The 13,600-nt window shown below is 50.6% G+C and overlaps 1 protein-coding gene across 13 annotated transcripts in view; it reads right to left on the bottom strand.

Moving 5' to 3' along the window:
• The window catches only part of ATP11A (ATPase phospholipid transporting 11A), a 182,347-nt gene that overhangs the window by 41,223 nt on the left and 127,524 nt on the right, over positions 1 to 13,600 (bottom strand). For all 13 annotated transcript variants that reach the window (XM_021929353.2, XM_021929355.2, XM_021929356.2 and 10 more), the window contains 8 exon segments: positions 12,801 to 12,865; positions 11,799 to 11,880; positions 10,738 to 10,888; positions 9,516 to 9,713; positions 5,286 to 5,459; positions 3,869 to 4,032; positions 2,198 to 2,269; positions 836 to 909 (listed from right to left, as the gene is read on the bottom strand). In XM_021929353.2, the coding sequence (XP_021785045.1) occupies positions 836 to 909; positions 2,198 to 2,269; positions 3,869 to 4,032; positions 5,286 to 5,459; positions 9,516 to 9,713; positions 10,738 to 10,888; positions 11,799 to 11,880; positions 12,801 to 12,865 (980 nt within the window).

The following is a 13,600-nucleotide window of genomic DNA, read 5'->3' as shown; positions in this document are numbered from 1 at the left end:
TTCCAGCCTCAGCACTGTGGGCGGGAGCCTGAGGGGCTGCGCTGTTGAGTGACCTGTGGCACATGTCATATCCCACGTGACCTGGTGAGGGCGGGGGGAGACGAGGTCGTCCACCTGTGCATGGGGGATGCAAAGTGCCGGGGAGGGTCCCTCACAGGGAGGTCAGGGGACCACAGACGTGTCCACGTGGACTGGAGAGGGAATTGTCCAGGACAGGGGCAGCCACAGGTCAGAGTAGGGGGACCAGGAGAGTGCCCACCCGTGTGGGTCACCAAAACATCACGGCGGCCACAGGGCCCTGACTGCGCCCCGCCACTGCTCACCCCAGCTTTCTGGAGCACAAACCGAGTGTGCTGTTCTCACAGACACACTGTTACAGCAACCGCCAATCAACAAAGCTCACTTTGCAATTTTGAACATTATTACAGATACATTTGCAAACCCACACTACCTTTTCCTTGAAAGTGGTTATTTAAAAACATTTTATGTCATTTAGCTCTGCATGGAGAAAAGCGGGTGGGGGTAGGGATGGGCAGAGAAACACTCACAAATGCAGTTAAGCAATTTTCAACAGTAAAGTGGCCCCAGCTCGACACTAAAAGATGGACAGAGCAAGGGTGCCGGGTGTTTAGCCCAGGACTCCCTCCTCAGCATTTCAGAAATGTTTCACTTTCTAAAAATAAAAAAATAGCATTTTGAGAGGATCTGTCTATACTCTTTTAAAAAAGAACAAATCATTCTTAAACGCTAAATCCTTAAAGGTCCTGTAGAATTTAGTTATCAGAATAAAACACAACCACCATGTATAACTTAATAAAAGAAAAAGAAATTTTACCTGTAGCGGATTTTACAATTACACTCATTCTCCTTCTAACTGAGTCAAAACTTAAAATTTCCAGCAATTCAAACCTGAAAGAGAAACGCAGAGGGTTACACTGTCCACGTGGGTCCTCACGCGATTCCATCTGGTAGCTGCGAAGCTCTCTGCAGCAGAATGGCTGGGGCAACCCTGGCCCCTCGTCAGGGGACACACGGGGGCCGCTGGGTGAGGGCTGTCCTCACATGGACGCCCTGAGAGGCCTGGATTTGAAGGATGCGGTAGGTGTACCAGTGAGGCAGAGTCTGGGCCCCGTGGCACCTGTGGCACCTCACCACGTCCCCACCCGACCCAGGGCATGGGCTCACATTCTGTCAAGCAGGCTACGCTCCCTATGCACCGACTCCCTCCCTAAACATTGCTGAACAGACTCAAAGTTGTGTCAGAGCTCGGATCCTTGCCAATGAACCGGCATCACCCTAAGAGATCAAAACCACGGAAAAAGCAAAGGACACTGGCGTTTTGCCTGGTGCCGTCCTGTTACCGGAAGACTCAGAAAACCTGTGTGGCGTCTGGAGCATCGGAAGTGTTTGGGAGCCCCTGCTGCCGCCCCTCAGTCTCCTCAGGGCCTTGGACTCAGTGGGACGCTGAGGAGGGGCTCTGGCCACAGTGCCAGCCCAGTTCGGAGCCAGGGGTTCCTCGGCAGAGCCCTGACGGGGGCTCTCATCTAGTCCACGATCTCACCGCCTCCACAGCTGCAAACCCGGAGCCTCAACAGCAGTGACCTGTGGCCCCCAGGAAGCCCAGGGCGCTGTGGGGAGGGCACAGCTGGTGCCAGTGGAGGGCCCGGGTCACCCTGGAGCCCGGGAAGCCCAGGGCGCTGTAAGGAGGGCACAGCCAGTGCCAGCAGAGGGCCCGGGTCACCCTGGACCCCGGGAAGCCCAGGGAGCTGTGGGGAGGGCACAGCTGGTGCCAGTGGAGGGCCCGGGAGCCCCTGCCGGATCAAGGGGTTTGTCCTTTCCCTTCCACTGGGGAGTTTATTTTCCCTAAGAATGAAATTTTAAAATCCAGGTGTTTTGAGGTCGTCACCACCAGATCTTGTGTCTTTGCTGGAACGGTGACCGCACATTCATGCTTATTGAGTCAGATCTCAGAAAAACCATCCAGGGGAAGCAGCCCTGTGGCTGAACCCAAGCCCTTCTCTAATGGTCCAGCACTTCTCCAGAACATCTGGTAACATTCCCGGGGTGTCACTGGGAACGAGAGGAAGCGAATTGCGGGAGAACATAGAGAACTTGTGTTTTCCCTCAAATACAGAATCTTATAAAGAACATTCTTTATTCTTTAGTCCCTTCACATCTGAGGGCGAGTTGCACATACCTTTCGACGTGGTTCTCCCTGTTTAATACCTCCATGTAATTGTCCTTCAGCCTCAGGTAGGTAAAGCCAAGTCTGCAATGCGAAGGGAAACCTCAGGGTGAATCTGAGATACTGATGTTCCTCTTGCACTATTTGCTTTGTATTTTGGTAAAGCGTTCTTTTCAAAAAAGAAATACTTTCAGTTAAACAGAGATTATAAACTGCATTATAAAGTTAGGAAATTATCATTATGAACTTATTTGCCATCTCAAAAAATCTTCCAAGAGCAACAGAATTTCTGCCCAACCCAGCCCTCCCTGGTACGCAGCAGTGAGGCACTTTCTTGTCAGTATTAATTGTTCTCCAGCAGAGAGTGGCGGGCACATGGCCTGCAATCCTTGCTTCGATGACACCTTCACTCACTGGTTTGTGGGCTCTGTTGTTGCTGGTGAGCAGAGAACACGATGCCAGAGGGAGAGGGTCTCTGAGAGGCTCTGACCCCCAGACCAAGCCCCTTGAGTCACGACGGGGAACCAAGGCCCAGCGCAGGCCTTCAGCCAGCACGTGGGTGCACCCATCTGTGCGATGCCTCCTCCTGCATGCCTGAGGGTCAGCGACCTTCAAGGCCTTGTGGGAGCCGCTGGGATGGCAGAGACAGAGCATGGCTTCGGGATGCGAGAGGCCAGCAGAGGACCCGGGAGACAGACGTGCTTCCCAGCACAGCTGCGGCCATCATCGCGGCACCAGGGGGATGGGAGAGGAGGCCTCTGGCCAGCCCAGGTGGGAGCAGCAGCTGGAGGAAAAGCTTCAGGGCGGGGAGAAGTCTCAAAGGCGGGCAGGGCAGCCTGCCCTCACTTCTAACACCTGTGATGAAGGCAGTGGCATTCCTGGGCACTTGTGTTCCAAGAAGAGAGAAACCCAGCTCCAGGAAGCCTCACCTACGCATGTGTGCGTTTACGCATGAACGAAGGGCCCCAGTGATACTGCTGACGTATCTGTGCTGCTCAAATTGCACAGAGAAAACACATCCGTTTAGCAGCAACAAAAACATGGCTGTAATGAGGGTAGAAGCGCTAACATGATTCTCACCACACTCAGTCCCTGAAGGCAGTGTCCGTTTATTACTTTTGGAGAGGGGAGACTCGGTATCACAGAAGTCATGAGCCGCGTGGATTTGAAAACGGCTTCCCTGAGTTGAAATTATCCACGTATCTGCAATGCCTAGAGCATTTTTCCAAGCGTTTGCTTAAAAGGTGGGCGGTGGGAGGTCGTGCACTAGCTCTGCTCTGCCCCACCCAGGCTGTGGCTCTGGGAAGGCTGCTGGGCCTCTGGGCTTCGGTTTTCTGAGATGCAGGAGGGATATTTGTGTTAAAGGAAGGATTGTTTCCATATTTCAAAGCCTGTGGTTATTTGGAATGACCTCTAACTTACTGCAGACCTCAGGAAGAAAAGCCAGCCACGAAAAGTCAGAGCTGAAGACTCATGCGCTGGGGACCAGACACTGCTTATCACGGTGGGAGGGGCTCATACAGGGACGGGGGTCCCCAGAACCTGGGCGCAAAGGCAGCAGAGCTCAGTGTGCAGGGCACGGGGTGGGGCTGAGGACGCCTCCAGATGCAAGTCCCTGACTGGGGCCAGGGTGGGGCTGAGTCACATGAGGAAACCCAGGCAGACCCTTGGCCCGAGACGTACCTCTGGACACCTTCGACCAGCGCCACCTCGTCGGGCGAGGATGAGATGTACACACAGGATTTCCCCCCATCTGGAGACTTCCTGGGGCCGTCCACGCTGTCATCATCTTTCACCTGGACAGTGTGGCAGAGACAGAGGGCCCGGAAAAACAGCTCCTCGCGCTCCTATAAAAAAGCAGTTCCCAGAACCCACAAATCACTATGCATCCACTGAAGATAGAGGGAAATAGGCACAGACAGAAAACACGAAGTGGGGTTTGGTCCCTGCAGCCACGAAGGCAGCTTGCGGGCGGTGAGGGGTTATACGGTGGGATGGAATTACGGCTTTCCATCATTCTCAAGCGCTCTGTGGTAACTGAAATTGACGGGTGATGAAGACTGAAACAGGCGTGTGTTCTTCAGCACCGACACGTTTAGAAACCACAGAGGCTTCACGTGCACGCGGAAATGGCGAACAACCACGAGCGTCCAGGGAGACTGAGTCACACGGTGCCGCGAACACAGACATCCACAAACATGCTGGACCCTGGCTGTGCCTCTGCCCCAGTGCCTGCGCGATGGGGACATGCTCCTAACCGAAGCGTGTGTTAGACTAGACATGACCGTGGCACTCCTGCTGTTGACTCACATCGTAACGTTCACCCTGAAACCCCCTAAGAAGCAGGAGCTATTATCCTGTGCCTGAAGCTGCAGAATCAGCATTCAGGAAGGTGAAGAGATGTGCTCAGGGCCACAGCCAGCTGGGACCTGATCCCCAAGGCTGCCCTGTGTGTGGGAAAATTCAGGAATGGCGTCAGCCTGGGACCCCAGTCCTGCCCAGAGATGCTGAGATCTGGAGCCACTGCACTTGGGGTGTATGTGAGAGTGCATGTGTGTGTCTGCGTGTGAGTGTGTCTGTGTGTGCATACAGTTTCTGGGCATGTGTGAGTATGTGTGTGTGTCCGCGTGTGAGCGTGTGTGCATGTGTCTGTGTGTGCACATGGTGTCTGGGTGTGTGTGTCTATGTGTAAGCATGTGTGCACATGGTGTCAGGGAGTGTGTGCGTTTGTATGTGTGTGCACACAGTGTCTGGGCATGAGTACGTGTGTAACCGTGTGCACACGGGGCTCAGGGAGAGTGTCTGCGAGTGTCTGCGTGTGAGTGTGTGTGCATGTCTGTGCACATGGTGTCTGGGTGCATGCATGTGTGTTTGCCCTGCTTCTACGGTTTTCAGAACCAATTCTAACATGGGTATCACCGAGCAGATGTGTCCTAATGGGACACCGCACACATTGCACTTTCTGACCATCCCTCCCACTGAAGTCCACAGAGAGGAGGTGGATTTTCCTGGACACTCGAGTGAAAAGGGGTGGACTCAACATGCACGCACAGCCGCCCACTCACTCACGCACTTGGACAGCGTGGAGGCTGCCACCTACCCTCCCGTTGACGCTGGGGGACGAGTCAATCATGTCGATTCCTGAGGACTCTGGGAGGACCTGCCCGTTGCAGATGACATGGGGCACGTAGACGTGGCCTTCGATGCAGCACTCCTTGAACTCCATGTTGTTCTCCGTGAGGGTGCCGGTCTTGTCCGTGAAGATGTACTCCACCTGCGGGCAGGGCACAGCAAGTCAGGACGCTCTGAGGGAGGCCCGCGCGTCTCCGAGCCAGACACACAGCGGCTGTTTCCTCCCCAGCTCCCACTGCGACTTGAATAGGCAGTGGATTTCTAAAGGTTTTCCCCCCGACAGACTCCTCACCGGGCCGAGCCACACTCCCGCCCCATCCTTCTTCCCAGCATCCAGCAGGACCCAGCAGTCCTGGCAGGTGCGATTCTGGACGGGTGGGGAGGCCTCGGGGCACCTTCTCTGGGTTGGGAGCAAAACAGACAAAACAGAGTGTGGTCTCACAGTCACATTCCCCGGAAGGAGACACGGGTGGGGCCAGGGCTCCATTTGTTTGGGAAGACAGAGTGTGAGTGGGTCGTCCCGAACCTTACTTAACAACAATAAAAACCAAGGCTACGGAGAGGACGAATTTACTCTATCTAAAGTCTTGGAGGTCAAAACCCACAATGCCATGTAAGGTTGAGAAGGTAAAATTCAAGCGAATGAGGACAAAACAAACCTCGGAGAAAACTGTGATATGTGTTAAAGATACAACCCGTCTTAACCTCTGGTTTTAGATAAGCTCACGGGTCACATGTTTATCGTGAATAACTGAAGGTGGGAATTCTGGAACAGCGGCAGTATCTCGAGACTGAGTTCGGACGTGCCCATGGGGACGCCTCTTTCCCAAGCACTTTGGACAATGGATATTCAACCTGTGTACCCTTCTTACACAGGATTTTGAAGTAACTTAGAATAAACTCTTATTCAATCTCAAAAGTAATTTTATTTTTATTTATTTTTTTTGAGATGGAGTCTCACCCTGTCGCCCAGGCTGGAGTGCAGTGGTGTGATCTCGGCTCACTGCAACCTCCGCTTCCCAGGTTCAAGCAATTCTCCTGCCTCAGCCTCCCAAGTAGCTGGGATTACAGGCACGTGCCACCACGCCTGGCTAATTTCTGTAATTTTAGTAGAGATGGGGTTTCTCCATGTTGGCCAGGCTGGTCTTGAACTCCTGACCTCAGGCGATCCACCCACCCCAGCCTCCCAAAGTGCTGGGATTACAGGCGTGAGCCACCACGCCAGGCCCTAAAAACATTTTTAAAAAGGTAAAATGGGTAAGAACGAAACAACAAATGTTAAGAGGTTTTGGTTTATCCTCCTGTTGAGCTTAACATTTGTTGTTCTGATCCACTCAGAGTGTCCAGCCACTGGGCAGCGCCTCATTTAATCTTCAACTGTGATGAATGCATCAACCGTGTTATTATCCCAGTTTCAAGAACGTGGAAACAAAAGCTTGAAATCTCTGGACACAAATCCAGTCAGTTCTGTTAGCTCAGGACACGGAGATAAGATTGTTTGCTTTGTTAATATTAAGCAAGTTTGTGAAAGTCTTTGATTTCTTTTTCAAATAGTTTGTTGTTTGGTATATAGAATCACTACTGACTTTTGGGTGATTTTGTATCCTGCAAATTTAGCAAATTTGTTGATTAGTTCTAAAAGCTTTTTGGTGGCATCTTTAGGCTTTTCTATATATAAGATTGTGTCATCAGCAAACAATTTCACTTCTTCCTTTCCTATACGAATGCCTTTTATTTCTTTTTCTTGCCTCATTACTCTGGCTAGAGCTTCCAGCGCTATGCTGAACAGAAGGGGTGAATGTGGGCAGCCTTGTCTTCTTTCTGATCTTAGAGGAAAAGCTTTCACCTTTTCTCCATTGTGTGTGAAGACAAGCTTTCAGCTTTTCTCCAGTGCCAGCTGTGGGTTTCTCATCTATGGCCTTTATTGTATTGAGGTACATTCCTCTACACCTAATTTGTTGAGAGATGTTATCATGAAAGGATGCTGAATTTTGTCAAATGCCTTTTCTGCATCACAGATAATCATATGGTTTTGTCCTTCATTTTGCTGACGTAATGCACCACACTTACTGATTTACACACACATCGAGCCACCCTTGCAACCCACAGGTGGTGCATGATCCTTTTGTGTGGTGCTGAATTGGTTTGCTAGTGTTTTGCTGAGAATTTTTACACTTTGTTCATCAGGGGTCCTGGACTGCAATTTTCTTTTCTGGTGGTGAGACAGTCAACCCTAAGCCCAGAGACGGTCAATGCTGCCATCACCCTCAGCTCTCACAACAAAAGACAATGCACGCCTGCCTGCTGAACTCGGCCTGAAGCAGGATTTGTGTTCCAAGGCACTCGTGCTCAGGAGGCAACACTACCTGGTAGAACAGGGCACTGCCTGCTCCTGACTCGGTTTCTCATCTGAGAAACAGGGCAATGGCACTGAGCACACAGGACACAGAGAAGGTGCACAAAGTGCTGGGCACAGGATCTCCACGGGACAGAGGCAATGGCACTGAGCACACAGGACACAGAGAAGGTACACAAAGTACACACAGGACACAGAGAAGGTGCACAAAGTACACACAGGATACAGAGAAGGTGCACAAAATACACACAGGATACAGAGAAGGTGCACAAAGCACTTCTGGCACAGGATCTCCATGGGAGATGGTTGTTTTCGTTGTAGACACAGACACTTGAGTGGTGGATGAACCTCTACTACACATACAAAAGAAGTCATGTTATCATACTGCACATCGACGGTGGGCACGGGCATTTACCCACGGAGCTGCGGTCAGATGAACCTGCCTTTTGGGCTTGTCCACCTGTCTTGACCTCAGTGTGTCCCCCCGTGAGCAACAGTACACACTTCTCTGTGTGTGGGGAGGTCAGCCTCCAGGCTGGAGCCTGGTTTTGGTCAGGAAAGAATGACAGAAATCATATTCTGTTTTGCTGGACTCCAGACAGACGGATGGAGGAGGACAGAGAAGAAATCTGCTGTACTCAACACTGCTGGGCACTTTCCTTGCCACAGAAAAAAGTTATTTCCCAATGAACTTATCAGAAGCTCACAAAATGTACCATCTATTGTTGAAAAGGAGATAGAATATTCCTAGGTAAAAGCACCTGACTACTGAGCAACTAAATCAGTGTCTGCGCATTGCTGACTGAGACAACACACCACTGTGAGGAGTATGGGACACGCTGGACGAACACACTGAAAAGTCAAACTCATCAAACGTAAAACATGATCCTTCCGTTTGTCCACCTTCCTCACAGGAGGCAGACAGAGGCCTCTGTATCTGCCGGAGTCTAAGTCTATTTACAGGCTGTCATCTGGGAGGGAGATGGAGATTTCAGCTACCGGTCTATAAAGTGGCCTTGTTTGCTAAAATACCCCTCAAAATTGCTTTCTATTTCTTCCGAAAAGACCAATTACCCTTTCCCGGTACCTGCTCTGGCAACCCTGCACTCTGCAACGTTAAGGCTGGGAAGGTAGGGAAGGTCACCGCTCTAGGCTGGGGACACCCAGGGAATGGGTCTTTCCCTAGCTCCCTTCCCAAGCCAGCAGGTCTGGTGTGTGCCTCCCGGTGGTGCGGCGGCAGGGCGGCAGTCGCACCAGACTCTGCACTGTGCACCTTGTGTCCATGATCTCATTTCATCCACACCCCAATCCTGCAAGACCAGCATCTGTTATCATCCCCATTTCACAGACTGAGACTCGAAGCGTGGCAGTGAAGCCTGAGCTCCCGCAGCCATCATGCAGCAGCAGGATCTGAACGGAGGCGTCTGAACTCTCTGCAATCAACCAACTCACTGAAAGTCTGGCTTACTCATCTTTAAAGTGAAAACACCCAGCTTGCTATGAGACTTGAATATCAGGTGCAGAAGCGAGTGCAAGGCTGGCAAAGCCACTTTTACCCACCAGTCCTGATTCACATCTGCACCCAGAAAGGGTTCTGCGGTTCTGCCCAGGAAGCTCCAGATGAGTTTCCAGGAGTCGGCGAGTGCAGGTAATTCTGCATCCGTTGTAAATATAATAGCACTGCTGACTGTTTCATACATAGGGTTCAAAACAACCCTGCTGCCATCTTACCCCAGCTCCAGGGACAGCCACGCTCGGACAACAGTAACAGGACCTGAGGCACGTGAAGCAGACTCACCCAGAAGCTAATAAATCACAGCAGAGGACTCAGGAGACACCAACCTGTCCCAGCTCTTCGTTGAGGTCCGACGTGTTCACCAGAGGCCCCTCGCCAGTCTCCTCGTCAAACATGTCCTCGTCCCAGGTGATGAAGTAAGAGCCAAGGAACTTCTGCATCTCGACTGTGACGTACATGGACACGGGGATGATGTAGTTAAAGAGGACCATGAAGGCCAGGAAGTCCGTGAACGCCCTGAGGAACTGCGAGAGCAGAAGGTGCGGGTCAGCGCCTCCGCCAGGAGGGACAGCAGGGCTCCAGCACGCTGCTCTAACACCTCAGGCTTAGACATAAGTTATACGAGTGCTACTACTAAATACAAGATTTCAGAGTCCAAAGACAAGGACGATGGGTGGGGGGCAGCCACTGGGTCACCTGGTCTCTGCACCAGGACCCGCCGGGTCCAGGGGCTGAGCTGCAGGGCTGCCCTGCCAGCAAGTGGAGATTAAATCATGAGTTAAGACAAACACGCGCCAGTGACAGGAGATATGCCCACCAGACACCTGCGGCAATTTTACTTCTGCATATTCACAGGATCTCTTTGAGTCTCTTACAACCAAACTTACTTGGTAATAACCTACAGATGTAAAAACTAAGCCTGGTGAAATGACTTTTCAGTATACTTTTATCCTGATCTGTGGGGCCATGTTAGTTTTGTGGGAGGGACAGATGATGCAGAGACAGCCCCACTCTGGACGGAGGGGACACGGGTCTGGGTTTGCACACGGCCCTGCTCTAGGCTCAGTGGACAGGATCTGGGTTTGCATACGGCTCTGCTCTAGGCTCAGTCAACACAAGTCTCGGTTTGCACACGGCCCCACTCTAGGCTCAGTGGACAGGGTCTGGGTTTGCACACAGCCCTGCTCTGGACTGGGAGTAGACCTTTTTTCCAAGTATTTACCACAAATATGTGCCATTTATCTCGTAATCATTAACAAGCATTTACTCAGCACCCTCTAAACAAAGGACACAGTGCAAGTATTTAAGGCACTGTCCTGACGATTTCACTGTGGGAACCTCTACCTTTCCAGATCCAAAGATGGCAGGAGCAGTTGGTGTCCACTGAGACTTTAAATTTCACTGAATGCATCTATCACAGAGATTGAATCAATCAAGGCTGCTTTTTGCCTACAGTAAATTCACTCTCATCTTTTTTGTTGCACCACATTTTCGTAATAATGGCCCACAGGTCACCTTGGATCATACAAGGGCAGTGATTGTCCATACCAGATTCCTCTGTCTTTCTGACTCCGTTTTCTGATTATACCACGGCTCATCCCGAAAGGGCTCGCTCTGCCACACGTATTTCAGCACAGTGTTTATCAGGGCTTTGCTGATCAGAATGCAGAGGTACACGATGAGGAACGCATTCATCGATCTAAAACAAAAGGACAGAGGTGATCACTGGTCCCCGAGGAAATGAGCTCTGCACTTTGAAGAAACAGAACAGGAATGGCACGGTGATGCGTTCGCCCTCAACGCATCACGGTGGGTCCTCTGTACCTGCGCCCATGCCATGGTCCCTGGCACATACTCCTAGAGGCCAAAGGTAAGAGCCAAGAGGGGGAAAAGTGCCACAAGCAGGAGAGAGAGGGCTTCTCACAGCCACACTGCACACTGTGGACAATGCTTCTGCACTGCCTGGACTTGCGTCGTTGAAAAGAACATCCAGAAATCAATTTCTACCATTAAGCATCAACAAATTAGTTCAAAACTTAGTGACTAACCACCACTGTAAAGGAAGGAAGGAAAGGAAAGGGAAAGGAAAGAGGAAGGAAGAGAGGGAGGGAGGAAAGGAGGGGAAGGAAAAGTAAATAACTCTGAAAGGAAGTGTCCTCAGTACAGGAAAAGCACAGATCCTTAACTAAGGTTTTAGCAGATCTCAGGAAGAAGCCTTTCTTTTCCAGTACAAATTCAGCTACCATCCTGAAATATTTATCATCAGGACTTTAATGAAAAGATGACTCTGTTTGCTCTTCGTAAAACCATAGCAGAGAATGCATGGTTTCGACCAAATCTGCGAGTTAAAACTAAGCCCATTTGGAGTTTTTCATGAAATGGTGGGAGGAGCTGTTGGACACTGGACCTGCCATGAACCTGGTACCAGGCGTTAGAAAGCGCAGGAAGGAGGGGTGTGGCCGTCCACCTCACTGCAAAATAAGAAAGTCTCTCTGAAGGGTCAGCTCTGCAGTTACTAAGATGCTGTATATTGGTAAAGGAACCTCCAATAAAGCCAAGAGGAAGCTACTTCCATCACGCGCGTCCAGCGACAGGGCGGGGAGCCTTACTTTTCCACGGCAGATCGCTTCTGGGATTTCGATTGGTAATTTAATGCCATCTTGGTTTCCATGCCCGTGTAAATAGCCACACCTACAGGGAGGAAAAGCAAGCTTGATGACCAGGGCACAAGTGTGTCTTGCCTTACGGTGAGTTACACACAGCTGCGGGGAAAACCAATTCTTGGGTAAAGTGAATCCTATTTTTAATTTCACAAACTAGTGTCCATAGTCACATAACACTAGCACTTCATTCCTTAGGATAAAGACCTTTCTTCATGCGTAGGAAGCAATCTATGCTTCATTTTTCAAGAGTTCCCGTCTTAATATACACCGGGCCCGCCATATCCACGAGTTCTAAATCTGCAGGTTCTACCAACTGGGGATGGAAAAGATGTGAAAAAAATCCCCAATAAAAATAACAATACAATGATACAAAATACAGATGATAAAAATAGTAGAGTGTAACTACGTACCTAGCATTTACATCATGCCAGGTATTAGAAGTAATCTAAGATGATGTGAACTACAGGGGTGGACATGCGTACGCTACATGCAAATAGGGGCCTTGGGCATTCATGGATTTTGAACCAGTCCCCCAAGGACACTGAGGGACAGCTGCACAGCATTTTCTGACAGTGGGGCACACAAAAGTTACCTCGACTAAAACAGACGATAATCCACAAGAAATGGGATATCCTAGCCAAGAAATGCAGACATGAAAGAAATCTCCTGCACAACTAGATTTCATAAATTCCTTCAGGGATGCAACTTTCTGTTTCTGAATCCAAAACTAGAGGCCTTAATCCGTAAGCCGTAATCTCTGATGCTGCAGCTTCAGGACCGCACTTATTCACTGATCCGAATCTCAGTGGGACAGAACTTGCGCGACCAGAAAGCCTCCAGCACCTCAAGGCGCCAAGAAACGCTCTCAGGGTTCCGCGGCGGGTTTTAACTTTGCTTCATGCATCGTTAATGTTACAGGCAATGGTGAATAATTAATTAAATATTTACCAAAGATTTTCTCGGTGTTCTTCAGTGTAGCTCCTCTCAGTAGCAGGTTTTCCGATCCTAAGGGCCTGTAAAGACACGATGATCAGAAATGACAGGGACATGAAGGCAAGCGGGCAGGATGGGGGCAAGATGCAGACGCGAAACCTGCTAGTTTGCTCAGCAGATCTCATTTTCCGAGGAGATGGCGTACAGGGCGGTTTGCTTATATCCAGATGATTAAGTCAATCCAGGTGCATGTGAACACATGCGGTCTTATCCTTGCGGGGGACGAACACATGGCTCCAGGAGTAGCGGCAAGGGCCTCCTGGCAGTGCTTGTGGAACATGGGACCTCAGGCCCCGCCCAGACCCACTGAGCTGCGCCTGACAGCCTCAGCAACACTCCCCAGAGACCTCTAGAGCAGGGGTCCCTGCGGTGGCCCCACCAGTGCCGTCAGCAGCACCTGGAGCCAGTCAGGAACATCATACTAGTCAGGAAGATCATCCGAAGCTGTCAGAACCTGAAACCCTGGGGTGGGGCCCAGCAGCCCTCTCCTAACAAGCCTCAGGTTGAGAATAGTTGCACTGGAAGGTCCCAGAATATTCTAGAAAGGCTAAAGAGGGGTGGATGTGAAATAAAATAAAAGTCACTCAACCTTCAACTGTTCCCTTTTTCTTTTTTTTTTTTTTTTTTTTTTTTTTTGAGACAGGGTCTCACTCTGTCACCCAGGCTGGGGGCACGATCACAGCTCATTGCAGCCTTGACCTCCTGGGCTCAGGTGATCGGCGTGCTTTGGCCTCCCAAAGTGCTGAGATTACAGT

This window comes from Papio anubis, chromosome 15 (assembly GCF_008728515.1).
Source record: "Papio anubis isolate 15944 chromosome 15, Panubis1.0, whole genome shotgun sequence".
Taxonomy (NCBI): Eukaryota; Metazoa; Chordata; class Mammalia; order Primates; family Cercopithecidae; genus Papio; species Papio anubis.
Note: the sequence above shows the minus strand (reverse complement) of the source record. Positions and strands in the feature narration are given on the sequence as shown.